We start from the raw sequence: 17,465 nt of genomic DNA, 5'->3' as shown, positions 1-17,465 counted from the left end.
CAACTTCTGTAATCAAGTTCAGGAATAGATGTTTCTATAATTTTTCTAAAAATCTTTTGAAGAGTTTCAGTGGGTTTTTAAGCCAAATGTTAAAAATATTAAAAAGTTACATATTCTGATTAGTTTTCAGAAACAACTGACATTGAGGAAGAAATTTATAAGCCAAATTTCAATTAAAAGTTTTATAAAATTAGTGAATAGGACTGAAAAATTAGTATCATGATAAATTTAAAAAAATTGGTATCATGACTTAGTTTAAGTGCAGCAAATAACAGATTTCTTCCATCTAGATTTGTGTATCATTTTTTCAGAGATGATAACGATTAAAAACTAAACCTGAACACAGAACTAGATTTTCAGATTCTTACATCACAAGTGTTAAACTAAGATTTTTAAAAATAAACATTAAATCACACTGCTCTAAAAGAATTCTTATACCATTGATAAAATATCATTTGAAGAATATTTCCATTTTACCCCATTTCTTTTTCCACTTCATTTTGTTCTATTCTCATGGAAATGATAGAGATATACATTAGACAATATAGATTTACAGATAAATAGATAGCCAGATTCAAAAAGTAGTTGTTAAGCATCATGTCAAAATGGCAGATGCCCAAGAGAATATTCCATGGATTTATTCTTGATCCTAGATTTGGGGGCATGTTAATCACTGACTTGCATAAAAGCAAGATGGAATGCTCATCAAATATGCTGATGACACAAAGCTGGGATAATTGGCTAACACAATGTTTGACAGTTAATACCATGAAAGACTAAAACATTGGTCTGAATTTAATAGAGGAATGAAATTAAATTGGAATAAATGTTCTTGGATATTTAAAAAAATCAGCTCCACAAATATAAGATGAAGGTAAACATGGATAGCCAACAATTAATCTGAAAAGGATCTGAGGATTTTAATGGATTTCAAGTACAATGAGTGTGATGTTGGCAACTAAAGCCTAAGAAGCTAGAAATAATCTTATGTGTAAATAGCTTTTGTCAGATATTACGTGGAGTGACAAGTAGAGCAGTAGGCAGCAGAAGCACTCAAGAGTCCAGACCATCCAGAAGAAAGGAATCAAGATGGTGAAAAGACTTGAATTCATGGCATGTGGAGTTCAGGTGAAGAAATTAGATGTATTTGGAGAAAATATGATTCAAGAGGGAAAGAGAAAAGGGAAGACCATGATCACTCTTTTCAAAGGATTTGATGGGCTGCCATTTGGAAAAGGGATTAGACTTGTTCTATTTAGCCAGAGAAGGCAGAGCTGCAAGCAATAGGCAAAAGTTGCCAAAAAAAAAAAAAAAAAAAAAAGCTAAATCAAGTTTGATGTCAGGAAAAACTTCCTAAAAGAGTTTTCTAAGCAGAGCAGCCTACTTCTAGGGATGAGAAGTTCCCCTCCCTTAAAGAACTTTGAATAGTGCTAGGGCCATGAAAATGAGAATTCTTTGTATAGGGAATTTCTCAAAAGCTATGTTGATGATCCACTTTCTCAAAAATTATTCTTATTCTCTGTCTCTCTCATTTTCCTTTCCAGCTCTTTCCCCCTCTTCTTTCTTTCTCATTCAATATTTCCCTCTTCAGAGCTCTTGAACTGTCAGAGATTATTCACCAAGCAAACTCCAAAGCTGTTGAAACTCAAAGGTTTTTTGACCTGCCCAAATAAAAATTCCAGGATCACAGGCAGTTGAGATCAGGAATACCATCCATGATCTCTGCTTTCTCAGGCTACTTGCAAGCATTTCTACCTCTGCCATGGCCTACTGTTGTAAACCAATAAACTATTCCTTGATGGAGAAAATCATTCACTGGCACTTTCTCCCTCAACCACAAAAATGAAAATCTGCCCATCCTCAAGTGATCCCATACCAACCCATACTGATCAGATTGACCCTCTATCATTTCCACTCTCTTGCTTATCTTTAGCCTCTCCTGGTTTACTGGTTTTTTAGCTATTGTCTACAAACATGCCCAAGTCTTCCTTAAGCTCCAAAAAAAACGTTATTTGATCATCATTCCTGCTAGTTATCATCTCATATCTACTCAACAGAAAGAGGAAAGGGCATGGGAATAAAGATAAGAGTTTTTTGGATATGTTAAGATTGGGACTCTAATGGGATAGCCAGTTTGAAATACCTAAGAGACAACTAGTATGGAATAAAGATGCTCAGGAGAGAAATTCGATCTGGATATAATGATCCTGAAGTCATTTGCAAAGCAATGATAATTGAATTCATAGGAGCAGATGAGTTCCCTCATAAGAAAGAAAAGGGCCCAAGAGAATAATGACAAAGTTAAGGAATTGGAAATGTATGATGGTCCAACAAAGGAGACTGAGAAGAAATAGTCAGAGAGGAAGAGAATGAAAAGAGAGTAGTGTCACAAAAAGCCAAGAGTATCCAAGAGGCAGAGTCAACCATGTCAAATGCTACAGAGTTTAAGAAGCAATGAGTTTAATGTTTTCATGGTTGTTAAGACAATTGATTTTATTAGTGTAAAAGGCTCATATGAAGGAGTTAAGAGACTAAAATTTCAATATATGAAAGGGCACTATGAATAGTTTTGAGCCTGTGACTTTTTAATTTGAGCAGACAAGCCTGCCAGAGCTTTTTACAGTTTCCCTACTACCTCCCCAGTCCCATCTAAGAATGTTTTTAATATTTTTAAAGTTTTATCATATTTTAAAATGTAAAAACCATTCTTACTTCCAGGGCTGTAAAAAAAACTAGGCCATCAGATTGGTTCTTAGACTGTAGTCTGTTGACTCCTGCTAAAAATAATCTGGAAATTCCTGAGCTTTAGGATTTTGCTAACTTCTAATTTTGGAAGAATAGTCTAGCAGCAAGGTATAGAAGACATTAGAAGTGGAAGAACCAAAAACAAAAAAATCAATTAGAATGTTTGAAACATTCTGTATGTGAGAGGATGAGGCCATGGATTAAGCTAGTCATAACATTCAATGAGAGTTCCCTTCTTCCCCTACTCCTCAGACATCTTTTTTCCACTCTATCCTCCATTCTGGTCTCGGACAAATGGATTTCTTTTTCCTTACCATGGCAAATCCTTCTATTTGTTTCCTTGGTCTAATAATCATCCCAACTTTGCAAATTGTCCCCACTCTTTTTTTTTAAATCTTCAATCTCTCCCCATCACTGGCCGTTTTCCTGTGTGCTGCCCACAATGAACACACCCTGTTTCCTCACCCTGGCCTTAAAAAGAAACTCCTTTGATTCAGCCATCTCCAAAATCTGCAAGTCTATATACTACTCCACTCTTCTTCATTGCTAACTCATGGAGAAAGCTGTCTACAAGCAATGCTTCCCCTTCTGTTCCTCTCATTTACTGGCTTCCAACCATATCATTCAACTGAAACTGTTCTCTTCGAAATTACTGATGATTCTTTACAAATCAAATCTAATGGCTTTTTTCAATCCTTTTCTTCTGGATCCTAGGCAGCATCTGACACCATCAATAATTTCCTCCTCCTAAATATTGCATCATCTCTAGGTTCTCATGACTTATCTCCTATTTCTCCTACCATCTGTGAAGACTACTGCTCAATCTCAATGCTGATTCTTTGTCATCTCCAAATGTGGATGTCCCCCAAAGCTCTGTCCTGGGCCTTCTTTTCTAGTCACTCTTCAGTCTTTCACTTGGAAACCTTATCAGCTCCAGTGGGTTCAATTATAATCTCTATGCTCATGATTCCCAGATCTATGTATACAGAACTCAATTCTCTTTTTCCCCAAATTTTCCCCACTTTCAATTTTCCCTATTACTATTTTTATTATCAATTTTATTTTCCAGATTGCATGTCAATACAATTTTTTAACATTCATTTTCTGGTATTTTGTGATCCATGTTCTCTCTCTCCTTCTCATCCCTCTCTCCTTTCCGAGAGGTCAAACTGTACATATATTATCACATAATTCATATTTCCATGTTCATCATTTTGTGAAACAAGACACATACTGCTTACACTAGAGAAAGCTCATGGAAGAAAAAAAGTAAAGAATGGTATGTTTCGAGCTGCATTCAGACTCCATCTGTTCCTTCTATGGCACTGGTATCCTTTCTTTTGTCATGAGTCTTTTGGAGTTATCCTGGATCCTTAGCCTGTTAATAATAAATAAGTCATTCATGGTTGATCATCATACATTATTGTTGCTACTGTGTACAATTGTGTTTCTGCTCACTTCAATTTATATCATTTTAAATAAATCTTTCCAGGTTTTATCTGTGATCATCTTGTTTGTCATTTCTTATTGCACAATGGTATTCCATTACAATCATATACCACAGCTTGTTCAGTCATTTCCCAATTGGTGGACATCCTTTCACTTTCTCAGTTCTTTGCCACCACAAAAACAACTGCTATAAATATTTTTGTACAGTTTGGTTCTTTTCCCCTAACTCTTTGGGATACAGTTTAATGGGTCAAAGGGTATGTGCAGTTTGATGGCCCTTTGAGAGTGGTTCCAGATTGCTCATCAGAATGACTGTATCAGTTCAGAGTATCACCAGCAATGCATCAGTGTCCTTATTTTTTCACATACCCTCCAGCATTTGTCATTTTCCATTTTTGTCCCATTAGCCAGTCTGATGGATATAAATTGGTACCTCGGAGTTGTTTTATTTTGCATTTCTCTAATCAATAGTGATTTGAAGCATTCTTTCATATGACTAAAGATAATTTTAATTTCTCAATCTGAGAACTTCCTATGCTTTGTGTTCTTATAAATTTAATTCAGTTTTCAATGTATTTGAGAAATGAGATCTTTGTCAGACTGGCTATAAAGATTTTTCCCCAGTTTGTAGTTTATCTTTTAATCTTGCTTGCATTTCTTGTGTTTGTGAAGAAACTTTTAACTTTAATGTAGTCAAAATTATTTTATGTTCTACAACATTGCTAAAATTGTTAATTGTCTTAGTTTTTTGAATAATTTTCTAGGATTTTCTAGGAAGTCCATTATATCATCTGCAAAGAATGATAGCTTCATTCCTTAATTTCCTATTTTAATTCCTTCAATTTCTTCTTCTCTTATTGCTATAGCTAGTATTTCTAATATAATACTGAATAGTAATAGTATGGGTGATCATGTGCATTCCTGATCTTATGATTTCTTTCTTCATGGTAATCCTCCACTTAACTGTCAGGATGTTTTTTCAAAAGCTCAAGTCTGATCATGTTCAATGGATTCCCTAGCACCTCCAGGTTCAAATGCAAAGTATTCTGTTTGGCATTTGAAGTTCTTTATAACACAATTCCTTGCTAACTTGCCAGTTTTCTTACACTCTACTCCTCTCCAAACAATCTATGATCTAGCTATACAATAGGTCTACTTGCAGTTCCTCAAACAAGTTATCTTAGCCCCTCAGGATCTTAGCAGGGAGCTCTGGTTACCTGGGGTTAAGAAAGAAAATCAAATTGATATTGTTGCTATTTTTGTAAACCCATTAAGTAAAAAGCATTGTGTTGGGCAGAGATACAGAGAGGCAAATGAATACATGCCTCACAAGGAAAAATAAAAAGTACAGGAATATACTATAAAGAAAATTAAGGAAGGAAGCAGAGAAAGCTTCACTGGCAAATAAATTGACAACTCTTAATTTCAGACAAGGATTGTGAAATGTGGAGATGCAGAAGGAACAAGTCCCAGCAATTTTCAGTGGTTCACTTTACAGAATATAGGGTTTGTGAAAGAAGATAGAAAAGGTAAATTTGGAAAGATTTAAATGCCAAACTAAGTTTAGATTTTATCCTTTAGGTCAGTGATGGGCAAACTATGCCTGTGGGCCAGATGCTGCCCCCTGAAATGTTCAATCCGCTGTGACATTATTCCTAAACTGACGAATACAATAAGTAGGATACAATACAATGAAACTTCAAAAGAGTTGCCTTAGAAACAGACTGACAGATGAGCATTTCCTTTCCTTTGGCCCCCTCTTTAAAAAGTTTGCCCATCACTAATTTAGGTCAATGGTCTCAACTTTTAGGATTGTGTATCCTTATCAAATAAGAGTTTGTACAGGATGCTTTCCCCATATATATTTACCATATTCATATAGAGTCTGAAGGAAAAAGTTGTTTAGGACCCTCTTACTAATGAGCTAGTCTCTGGCCCCAAAATACAAAAGACAAATCTATTTGCAATAACTCTGGTAAACCCACAAACTGCAAATTGCCCATCTAGGCACAGAAACATAGAACACTTCGGTTGGGAAGAGACTTTAGTAGTCATTTAGTCTAACCACACCAGAAAGGCATGGTTATACAGCCTCTACTTGAAGATTTCCTTGGAAAAGGAAGCCCAACACTTCTGAAGGCAGCTCATTAAACTTTGGGACAGCTCTGTTGGGAAGTTTTTCCTAACAGCAACCCTGAATTGGCCTCTTAGAATGTCTACCTACTGCTTCAGTTTCTGGTGCTAACCAGAACAAGTTTAATCTTTTCACCTGGCAGCCTTTCAAAACCTTCAACTTGGCTATCATTTCTCTTCCCCATGTACCAGTTATCTTTTCTCCAGGCTAAACACCTAGTTTTTTCACCCTATTCTCAAATGTCAGTAATTCAAATCTCTTCATCACACTAGATTCCCTCTTCTGGATACTCTCCATGTTCTTAAATTATGCTACCCAGAACAGAACAAAATCCTCTAGGTGAAGTCTGGCAGGAGCGGATTACAATAAGATTATCCCTTCCCTATTCCTTGAAGATATGATCCTTATAATGCAACCCAAAATTAAGATTAAAACTAGATATATCAACCTAGGAATCATTTGCAGTGAGAAGATAACAACCTATGAGAGTAGAGGAGGCCATGGCACACAAAAGGGGTGGAACATGGATGAATTTCTAGCAAAGGACACTAAGGAGGGGCAGCCAGACAGGTAGGAAGAGAATCAGAAAAGGAGAGTATCATGAGAATCTAGAGAAACGAGTACTCAGGAAGAAAGGATAGGTAATAGTATTCAACCAAATGATGCAGAGAAAGGTCAATAACAGATGAGGATTGAATGTGGCAATTAAGAGAGCAACTAAAAAAGAGTGCATTTGTTAGCATTGGGTTATTGGGGGGGGTTTATATCTTAAGAATATGTAATCCCTAATTTGGGGTTTTCTTGGTAGACACTGAAGTGGTATCATTTCCTTCTCCGACTGACTCATTTTACATCTGAAGAAACTGAGGCAAATAGGGTTAAGAGATCTGCCTAGATCACACAGCTCTTATTTTCTAAGGCCAGATTTGAACCCAGGAAGATAAGTACTCCTGACACTCTTATCCATTGCACCATCTAGCTGCCTAAGTTTGGGTAGAATAGTTTGTAATTAGGTGTTGAGGTTAGAAACCAAAATGCAAAGGGTTAAAAAGTGAGGAGAAGAGGCAGCTATGTGGCTTAGTGGATAAAGGATCAGGCCTGGAAACTAGAGGTCCTAGGTTCAAATCTGAACTAAGACATTTCCTAGCTTTATGTCCCTGGACAAGACTTAACTCCAAATTGCCTAGCCTTTACTGTTCTTCTGACTTGTATCCAATATTTAGTATGGATTCTCAGACAGAAGCTAAGGGTTGTTTTGTTGTTTGTTTTTTTTTTAAGTGGTAAAGAGAGGAAGTTGAGGCAATAACTTTGGCTGTAAACAGTAAAATACAAGCTGATAGCTTCCTACCTTTGCTTCATCTGCAAAACTTGAAAAGTATGTAATTTAAATTTAAATCCAACTGATAAAAATGCTAAACAAAAGCCAAAGTACAGACCTCTGGGGCCCTCTTTTAGAGCTCTTTCTCCAACTTGAGACCAAACCCAATTTGGATCCAATCACTCAAGGGGTCACTAAATCACCGGAGTATTTCATCATCATTTCCACAATTATCAAAGATTTGATTATATGCTTGTATTAGAACTACAGCATACTATCTTTTACAGCAGTGTCTACAGTTTTATTTTGGGGTTTTGGTTTTGTATGAGTGTGCTCTTACAACAATGACCAATATGGAAGTATGATAATATATGTATGGCCCAGATTAAATTGCTTACCATCTCTGAGAAGGGAAAGGGAAGGAGATGGTTTGGATCTTATAATTTTGGGAAATGTATGTTGAAAATAATTATTACATGTAATCTGGAAAATAAAATATCTAATAAATTTGTTTAAACTACAATACCTATCACCTTGTCCATGGAGTTCCATCTATTAAATAGATTTTCACAGTAACCCAAGGACCTTTATTAAGAAGTCTATCAGAACTACTTACCCATAGTAGAAGAGTAATAAGTTCAGGTTCTCTAGTTCACCTCAGGGTTAACAGTGAAACTTCTTCAGCCAAGAGAGCCAAATTATAATGGAATCAGGCCTTGTTTCCACAGCCTTATCTTACTGATTCATATTAAAAGAATAGCTCTTCGGTATACAATGGTCCCAGTCCTCTAAGGAACTTTACTTTCTTCCCCCCTCCAAAAAAAGGCCTACATTTAAATATTATTTTATTCTCTGTTGTATATTTCCATTCATTGGTACCTCCTCCCTCTATATCCCAAGCCCATATACTGCAAAAGCCCAAAAAGACAAAAAGGAGCTACTAAATAATATAATGTTCAAAAGACTACCAAAATTCCAAAATCAGAGAAACTAGTGTGCATATCAATAGTTAGCACTGTACACTGAGGCCTATAAAACTAGATTGATTGGAATAAAAATATACATTTATGATATAAAAACCAATAGTTGAGAATAATCCTTTGATATTAACTTAAAAAAACTAGTTCATCTTTTATACTACTTCAATTACTTTGCCAAGTTACTAAATTTAAAAAGAAACTAAATGATCTATTTGAAAATTATATTCATTTTCTAATATCAAGATCTTTCAGAAAGAAGTTGAAACTACACAAAAAGGGTGGAAGAACAGGATCTTATATATGTCCTCCCCATACCAATATAGGATGATTAGTCATTTCTAGATATAACCAAGTATACTATGAGTATCAGAATACCTCTATTTGCTATCTATTAAGCAGTTCAAAGGTATAGTGGATATAGTCCCAGATTTGGCATCAGGAAGATAGGAGTTTGAATCCTTTTGCAGACACTTGCTATGTGCTGATCCTGAGCAATGACAATCCCTCAGTCTTTCAGTTTCCTCTTCTGTGAAATAAACCTCTAACTCCCATCCAGCTCTAAATCTGTAATCCTATAGTTTTTGCATTTAGAATTAGATTATTTCACACTCCTGATGTTACTAAGCACCACCAGAATTGGTTAAACCTGCTTTCACCTATGCTAAATGCAACAAGAAAGTCCAATTCCTTAATAGCTGCAAAATCTATGAGTTTTTTTGTTCATTCTTTTGAAGATAAAAGTTTTGAAAAGGTCTTAGCCAGAAAGATTAACATCTATGAATATAAAGTTAAATGCTAAGGAGAAGCACCTTTTAAAGTGAAAAATCTGGTGGGAAATTATGAGACAATATGAATAGTGTTTCTTGTTTAATTAAATTACAGATCATTGATTTATAGCTTTACAGTCTTTAAGTTCTATTTCCTCATTTTATAGATGACAAAACTGAGATGGAAAATGGTTAAGAAATTTGCCCAAAATCACACAGATAAGGTAACAACAGAGCTGGCATTTGAACTCAAGTGTTCTGATAAGAAATCCAGAACTGCTTCTACTTTACCACACTGCCTCTACTACCTGTTAGTTTAGCCTTCCAAATAAACACTACTTCTAGAAATTATATAGCATGCCTCATTTTGACAAATCACCATTCATTACCCCTCAATCTTGAATTCTAGAAAACAGTGATATGACTCACATGGGCACCAGAGGAAGTAGTTTAGGTTTTCTTAAAGTTTTGAGTAAATGCTATACATATATATCTATAGATATAGATATACAGATAAATACATTTATATAGATATGTAGATGTGTGCATATGTTAAATGAAATACAGGAAACAACCTTAAAAATTAAAGGTCCTAAACAACCCCATCTATCATCAATTATCACTTTTCAACTGTCAGCTAAAAACTGCAGATAAAGAAAATAACATTTTATAAGGTACACAAAACTGTAAAAGTTTCTGAATCATTTGATCTTTACATCCTATCCATCCATCCTCTGGAAAACCAGAGCCTAACCAGGAATCTTACAATCTGATACAATGCTGTACTCTTCCCATCATATGAATATCAACCCTATACAGGAAATCTTCAGAGCAGCATATCCCTCTTTTTCATCCCAAATGCAGATTAAAAAATAAGAAAAATCAATATAAAATGCAAATAAATAAAACTTGTTTAGAGAAAACTTTAACTACCTAGTGACTAATTTGATTATAAGTTATTAATTATATAAGCTCTTTGCAGGTTAAGATACATTGTTTCTTTTGTATTCATTGAATACATAGTTATTTTCAATTGTCAAATGCACCTTCAAGTCTCTTCTAAAGTAAAAAGAATAATCAAAAGAGTCAGCAATTAATTTAAGAAGTTCCCCCACTCAAATTTTTTGGCATGACTATACAAATTTGTAATCAGCTTGGTTTTTCTGGACTCAAGAGGTGAAGGGATAAGGGAGGGAATTGGGGAATGAAAATAAAATAAAATTGAATTAAAACAAAAAATTCTTCCAATCAAACTGCTAAGATTGTTAGGCAAGAACATTTAGCCAGAAGCAAGTGAAGAGAATATATTCATGGTAAGTTAGTATGCACACTCATACCTTCAAAGGATTTCAGAGCTTAGGGCTGCTTCCTGCTGATTGGCTAAGAACCAGCCACCTATGCAGTGAGATCCAGCTCAGGCTTTTTCCACTCTCATTCCTTAGGACATTACCCCCTTTTGTCTTTCACCTCGTAACTCCTAAAAGAGTGTATGTAGCTAGCTCTAGCAAGTAAAGCAAAATACATGTCAGTAATAGACATATCATTGCACAAAGCCTGAAAAGGTAGATCATGGGCAAAGTTATTTAACCCTAGCTCTTCTGAGCATTTCACAATGCACTGTTCACCTTGGGAGAAAAAAAAATCTATAGAATCTCTGCACAACATTCTATTTGCAGAACAAAGACTGAAGTTATTTTGACAAGGCAGTTGGGACAAGAAAAGATTTTTTCACTCAATGACCAAAATAACTTTACCCTCTAGGAAGAGTCTAAACCTTTAGGTAGAAACCGTCTTGGGAAGGCTGTCTAGGACACTTGAGGGAAAGCAACTAACCAGAAATACATGAGGCTGCCCTTAAATCAGCCTCTAGTTCAGTTCCCATCTGAAGGGACCAGATGGGCCCTTTCCTGTGTGTTCTGTTTTTGTTTGAATCCTTAGTATCTTATGCATTTGGGGGTGGGGGCACCCCAGTTCATAAACACTGTTGAATTCTCAATACCCACAGTGTAATGTACAGAGTATCTATATAAGAACCTAGAGATTCTGTATAAAGTGGTCTAAATGGTTTCTGGTTCTGTTACAATGGAATTCTCAGTATCTAAAAAGTCTTCAATACTGTATGTAATCAAATATAAATACAGACTAAGTAACTCATTCCAAAATGCCAGAAAAACTTAAAAGAATACATTCAAGGTTTTAATACCCCTTGAAATCCCATTGGCTCTACTAAAATTAGTTTCATCATATTAGCAAAATGAAAATGTTTTCTTCACTACTGAAATTTTCTGCTAACAGTTGCTAACTATAGAAGGTAAAGTTTAATGTATTTAATGTAACAATGGATTCCAATCTCCCAAAATAGATTACTTAAATTAATAGGATAGTGAGTTAGACCTTCTTTTAAGGGGCAAAAAAATATTGCTATTTTGTCTATGTCAAGATTTATAGTTTTCGAAGCACTTTACATAACTGTCATCTGAATCTTAATATTGCTGTTGGGTACTACAGATATTAGCTACATTTAACAAATGAAGAAACTAAATTAGTAAGATTAAGATGACTTACTTGCCCATTGTTATACAGATAGTTAATGTCAAAGACAAATAATCCTAGCTTTAAGTCCAAAATTCTATTCATGTCAAACATAAAACTGTATTATTTCAATAAGAATATTTGTCTATTTCCTAAAATAAATATTAAATCTTGCCTCAAAAATTCTACAAGGATTTAATTTACACCATGTTTATCCTATTCATTCACATTTATCAATAAAAGGGATTGTTACACTTTTCAATCCAAAAAAAATCAGCCAAGAAAAGTTAACTGTTTGCTTTAATTTTCTGGAACACATTCAATACACATCTGGTTCAGTCATTCCTTTCATTCAGTTTTCTCCCTGTGATTCAAGGGAATATAAAAAATTGAGATCCACTGAAATAGAAGAAGAAACAGATTAAAAACATCTGTTCTTTCCACTAAGGAGTCTAGGAAGAATGGGAAAAGGGAGGGGGTTGGGGGAGCAGGGAGAAAGGAGAGAAAAGAAGCCAGCAAGAGAATAGGAAGCTGACCCATACTTTAAGCTATTTTCTGCCAATCATTTCATATTCTCAAGCAAAAGAAGCCAAGTACATCTAAGCAATATTTAAAATACAAATACAACACGTCTTTGGAGAGCTAAATTAAAATAAAGACATTTTGTTTGCAAAAATGTATAACTCATCAGCAACTTTGTTGCTCTTTTGTATTATCCTAAGAACTGCTTTTCGTCAAAACTGGTGCTTAGGGTGGAATTTTACTAAATAGCCCTGCTTTCAATTCATTTTCAAATATTCACTAAAACTGTGAGTACCAGAGATAAATTCATTACCTTTCCTTCAACACAAAAAAGCCCAGAATTCATTCAACCAATATCCGCCAGGCCCCACTCCTCACTGTATCATAAATTCCCAGCCTCTCACTAAAAATGAGGCGAGATAAAAAAGGACCATCTTTCACCTGCAAAAAAGCCCCAGTAGCAAGGGAGAACTGTCCCAACATTTTGCCCATTTTGGGATAAACCTACGCTTTGGGATCAGAAAGTCGGTTAGCAACACAACCCCTCCAGTACCTAGGTTCCTCATCTGAAAAATGAGGGAGTTCAGATGGCCTCAAGTCAAGCCAACAAGCATTTATTAAACTCCCAACTATAACGCCAGGGATACAAAGAAAGGGGGTAGGGGAATCTCTGCCCTCAAGAAACTCACAATTTAATGGAGGAGTACAAGGAAGAGGAAATATGCAAACAACTATATGCAAACAAGTCCAATAGCCCTAGCTAGAACTCTGGGTTCAGTGCATCACACCTGCAGCATCTACTCTTGGGGCCCAGGTTGGGGGACCCGTCGGTAGCCCTCCATCCTCCAGGTTTCCCTCCCTACACCCCACCCAGGGTACAGCTCACAGAATTATCAGGTACCCAAGAGAGCTCACTAGGTCTCCCACTTGCCATAATTTGGCTGCCCAGCAGAACCCAGGAATAAAGTGGGGAGAGGGCAAGCACAGGGAGGAGGGGATGTAAGCAGGAGGAAGAAGAGGAAACCAGAGTGCTCCCGCGTCCTTGGCCTTCAGAGGCTGCAGCCAGTACCTAGGGACCTGGGGGTTGGGGGAGAGGGCGGGAGGGGAGCTGCCTCCTCCCTTTCTACTCTTCTGCTCCAGCAGGGACCGACAGGGGCGGGGCCGGGAGGACCAGAGGCTAGCCACATCCCGGCCACCTCCCGCAGCTCTCCCCACCCCCTCCCGGGAGAAGCACTGACTGACCTCGGCGGGACCCTGGGCTGCTGCTGCTGCTGCTGCCGCCCGCGCTGCTGCTGCTGCCGGGGCTGCTGCTGCTGTGGCCACCGCCGCCCTTCGCGTTCTTCCGCGGGGCCATGGCGCGCGCTGCACGGGGCTGCGGGGGGGGGAAGAGCTAGAGAAGTTGCCGGGCGTGGGCCAGGTAGTGAAAGGGGAAGATTGTGGATGGTGGGAAGGGGCTGCAGGAGCGCTATCAGCTGCTGCTTGGCTACCTGGCTCCACCCGGGACCACAGGGTTTCTTTTCCTCCCCACGTCCTGAATACGCGCGCGCCCACCCGCTCGCGTGGAGAAACTCGAGCTCCGTTTTGGGCAGTGCGCGCGCCGCAGCGTGCAGACACCCAGCAGCCACGCCCCCGAATGGGGCCCGCCTCTAGGCCCACCTACCATGGAGGGAGGAGCGAGTGACGGCACATTCCAACCAATCAAAAAGGAAGTTCTCCCATGAAGGGCTTCCAGAGCTTCTTCCCCACCTCTCCCGGCTTCAAGCTGTGCTGCCGCCACGCAACCGCCTGAGAGCGAGTTCGGTTCTCCCGTTTTTCGCCAGCCCTTTGGAACGTGGCAAACGGGGCTCTCGCGAGCGTTGGAGGGCCGGTCTGTAGAAATCCGTGGGGAGGCGGGACGCTTGGTGGGGCAGAGGCTGGAGGAGGGGGGAGAAGGGAAAAAGGGGGGAAAGAGGAGGAGACTAGTCCCTGACTTCTCAGTCCGCACCGACCTGGAATTGGTCCTAGAAATTCGGTTTTAGTATTCTTCCAGAATATGATTTTTATTTTTAAAGTTTAATTCCCTTTCTTGCCAGCGGGGATAGATGGATGGTTGGAGAGATGGAGAAGTGCTGGGGGGGTAGGCGAATCTGCATTGTTGGCTTTTTTTCTTACGTATTTGTTATGAGAGAAGGCAGTCCGCTGTTTTGCAATGTTTAAATTTGCCTAATGTGAGACTTCCCCCCAGGGAATCAGTTCAGTTTAAGAATCTCGAACTGAAGGAAGCCGGGTATTGTTCTGTGCTACCCAGATTTTCTAAAGTGAACGAAACTTCTAAGAGCTTTCCAAGGTATATAACTTTTCGACTTGATAAGAATACAATACATGGGCTCAGCTTTTAAATGTAAATACATTCCAATATTCTTTTCCTACTTCCAATAACTGTTGAAAACTTTGCCCTCAGTTCCTTGTTTTGAGATTTACTTTTCTTATTAGAACCACAGTTAGGTGCTGAGGTGCGTTCAACCATTGATACTTTTATTCCAAACGCCACAATTTTGAATGGCTCACTTTACAGAAACAAAATTACCCATTCAATAGTTTATCAAACACCACCTGTGTCCAAAGCCTCATCTAGGCGGTAAAGGATATACAAAGTTTAGATATGAGTCATTACCCTCATGAAGCCCTTTACAATTCAGTGGGAGTGTAAGACTATATATTTTAGTTATCTTCTCCAACCCTAATCTTGGACTCTGCTCTTGGTTACCCCCTCCTCCATAGATGATCCTTTATCTTATCTTGTGTAGAACTAGGACTACACTTCCTATCTCTACTTTTGCTCAACTGAATTTACTGCTATCTCCACTTCTATTTAGGGGTTGTCTTCCCCCATTAAAATGTCAGCTCCTTGGCTTCAGGGACTGTGTTCCTTTCTTGTAATTATATCCTCACATTTAGCATAATGCCTGGCATATAGTAAATGCTTAATAAATGTTTTATCTACGTATGGAACTGGACTAAACAACAGGGATGTTGTTCTTGTTGAATCATTTCAATCGGATCAGACTCTTCATGTACCTATTTGGGGGTTTTTTGGTAAAAGATGCTGGAGTGGTCCACCATTTCCTTCTCTAGCTCATTTTACAGATGAAGAAACTGAGGCAAACAGGGTTAAGTGACTGGCCCAAGATCACATAACTAGTGTCTGAGGTTGAATTTGAACTCCAGTCTTCCTGACTCCAGATCCAATGCTCTGCCCCACCTGCCTGCCCTTAGGTAATAGGGATACAAAGATATAAATGGAAGTCCCTAAACTCAAGGAACTTCCAGTCAATTGGGAGCAACAACATACTGTATACATATCTCCAAGAATGTGCAAAATAAATTCAAGGTAATTTTTGGAGAGAGGCAATAGCAGCCTGGGTCTAGGGGTGGAGAGAACCTCTTTAAGTAAATAGCTCTTGGGTTGAGCTGGGAAAGAAATAAGGGGTGAAAGGCAGAAGTGAGAAGTGAATAAATTCCAAACATGACCCCTACCTGTACTACGAAATATCTGAAATATCTTTTGTGAGGAACAGCAAAAAGTCTAATTTGACTGAACTATAAAGTACATAGGAGGAGGTGGGAGCAAGAGGAGAAGATTAATGTATAAACCTAGAAAGGTAGGTTGGAAAGAGTTTGCACTTGATCCTAGAGGTAACAGGTCACTGAAGTTAATTTAGCAAGGAAGTGATATGGTTAGATTCCTTCTTTGGGAATATTGCTTCTGCAGCTGTGTGAAGGATGGATTGGAAAGGGGACAGACTTGAAGCAGAAAAGCCTATTTTAAGCCCTAGAATAGACCAGGTAAAAGAGGATAAAGTTCTGAACTAAGGCAGTTGTTGTTTAAGTAGAGAGAAGGGTCCATGTGCAATAGATGAGAAATGTTATAGAGGTAGAATTGACAGGGTTTGGCAATGAATTTGATATATCGATATGATATATTGAGTGATGGAGGGAAGAGTTAAGGGTCAGTCTAGAACAGTGATTCCCAAAGTGAGCGCTACCGCCCCCTGGTGGGTGCTGCAGCTATCCAAGGGTTCAGTGATGGCCACACTTTTTTTTGTATTACATTCTATTCTGAGTTAAATAAATAGTTTCATAATTTCCAGGGGGCACTAAGTAATATTTTTTCTGGAAAGGCGTCGGTAGGGCAAAAAAGTTGAACCACTGATCTAGAAGCATTTATTATTAACTGTGTGCTAGGTGCTTGGGGAGATACTCAGAATACAAATATAAAATTGAAAACCAATACTCCACCATCAAGGAACATACATCCTGACAGAGCCAACAGCATGCACATACCAGAAAACCTGAGTAAGTTTGAGTTCAACAACAGATAAAGCACTAATGAAAAGAAATATGAACTGGGGCATACTATTATAATACTCATGATAATTAGACCTTCTTTTTAAAGTAGGCCAAATGTACCACTCAGATATTTCTACTCATCTCTCAGTCACTTCATTGAAATTTGCAAATGAGTGCTTTTGAGTACCTTAGGCATAATTTGTCATAGTAATAATTTCCTATTGACCCCCAATTCCCTCCAAAATAGTTTCTAATTCTTTTTTTCCACACTGATGAAAAAAGTGAGGATAATATTTTAATTTGAGCTCTAAATTCCAAAGAAAATTGCTTCTTTCATTTGTACTCTCGGTCTTCCTCAGAAATAGTGAAAAGGTAAGTTTAAATATGATACGAAATCCTATCACTAAAACTAAAAGAGAGTATGCCTTTCCTTTTATCATAGCAAAACTGTGGTAGAGTGGGTACAAGATGGAATATAGCTACATCCAGAATTCCATGTTTCATTATATAATAGATTTTTATGATAATGGACCAAATCTGTAAAAGGTAAATTTTGAACTAGATTAGCTCTCAGATTTCTCCTACTTCTAACAAGATATTCTCTAATTTTATACATTTAAATATAAAAACTCTTCAGTTTCTCTCTCTCTCTCCTTCTTTCCTTCTCTCTTTTTCTCTCTTTCTCTTTC

At 37.7% G+C, this 17,465-nt stretch overlaps 1 protein-coding gene across 1 annotated transcript in view; it reads right to left on the bottom strand.

Annotated features, from left to right (window-relative positions):
- The window catches only part of LOC123238881 (aspartyl/asparaginyl beta-hydroxylase-like), an 84,588-nt gene extending 70,403 nt beyond the window's left edge, over window positions 1–14,185 (bottom strand). Inside the window, exons 1-2 of the mRNA XM_044666146.1 lie at window positions 14,108–14,185; window positions 13,690–13,819 (exon numbers count right to left, since the gene is read on the bottom strand). Coding sequence (XP_044522081.1) covers window positions 13,690–13,819; window positions 14,108–14,110 — 133 coding nt within the window. The 5' untranslated portion in view covers window positions 14,111–14,185. The remainder of the gene's footprint in view (window positions 1–13,689; window positions 13,820–14,107) is intronic.
- Between the last annotated feature and the right edge of the window lie 3,280 nt (window positions 14,186–17,465).

Source organism: Gracilinanus agilis, chromosome 1 (assembly GCF_016433145.1).
Source record: "Gracilinanus agilis isolate LMUSP501 chromosome 1, AgileGrace, whole genome shotgun sequence".
NCBI classification, from domain to species: Eukaryota; Metazoa; Chordata; class Mammalia; order Didelphimorphia; family Didelphidae; genus Gracilinanus; species Gracilinanus agilis.
The sequence above is the reverse complement of the archived record's forward strand: the minus strand, read 5'-3'. Positions and strand labels throughout refer to the sequence as shown.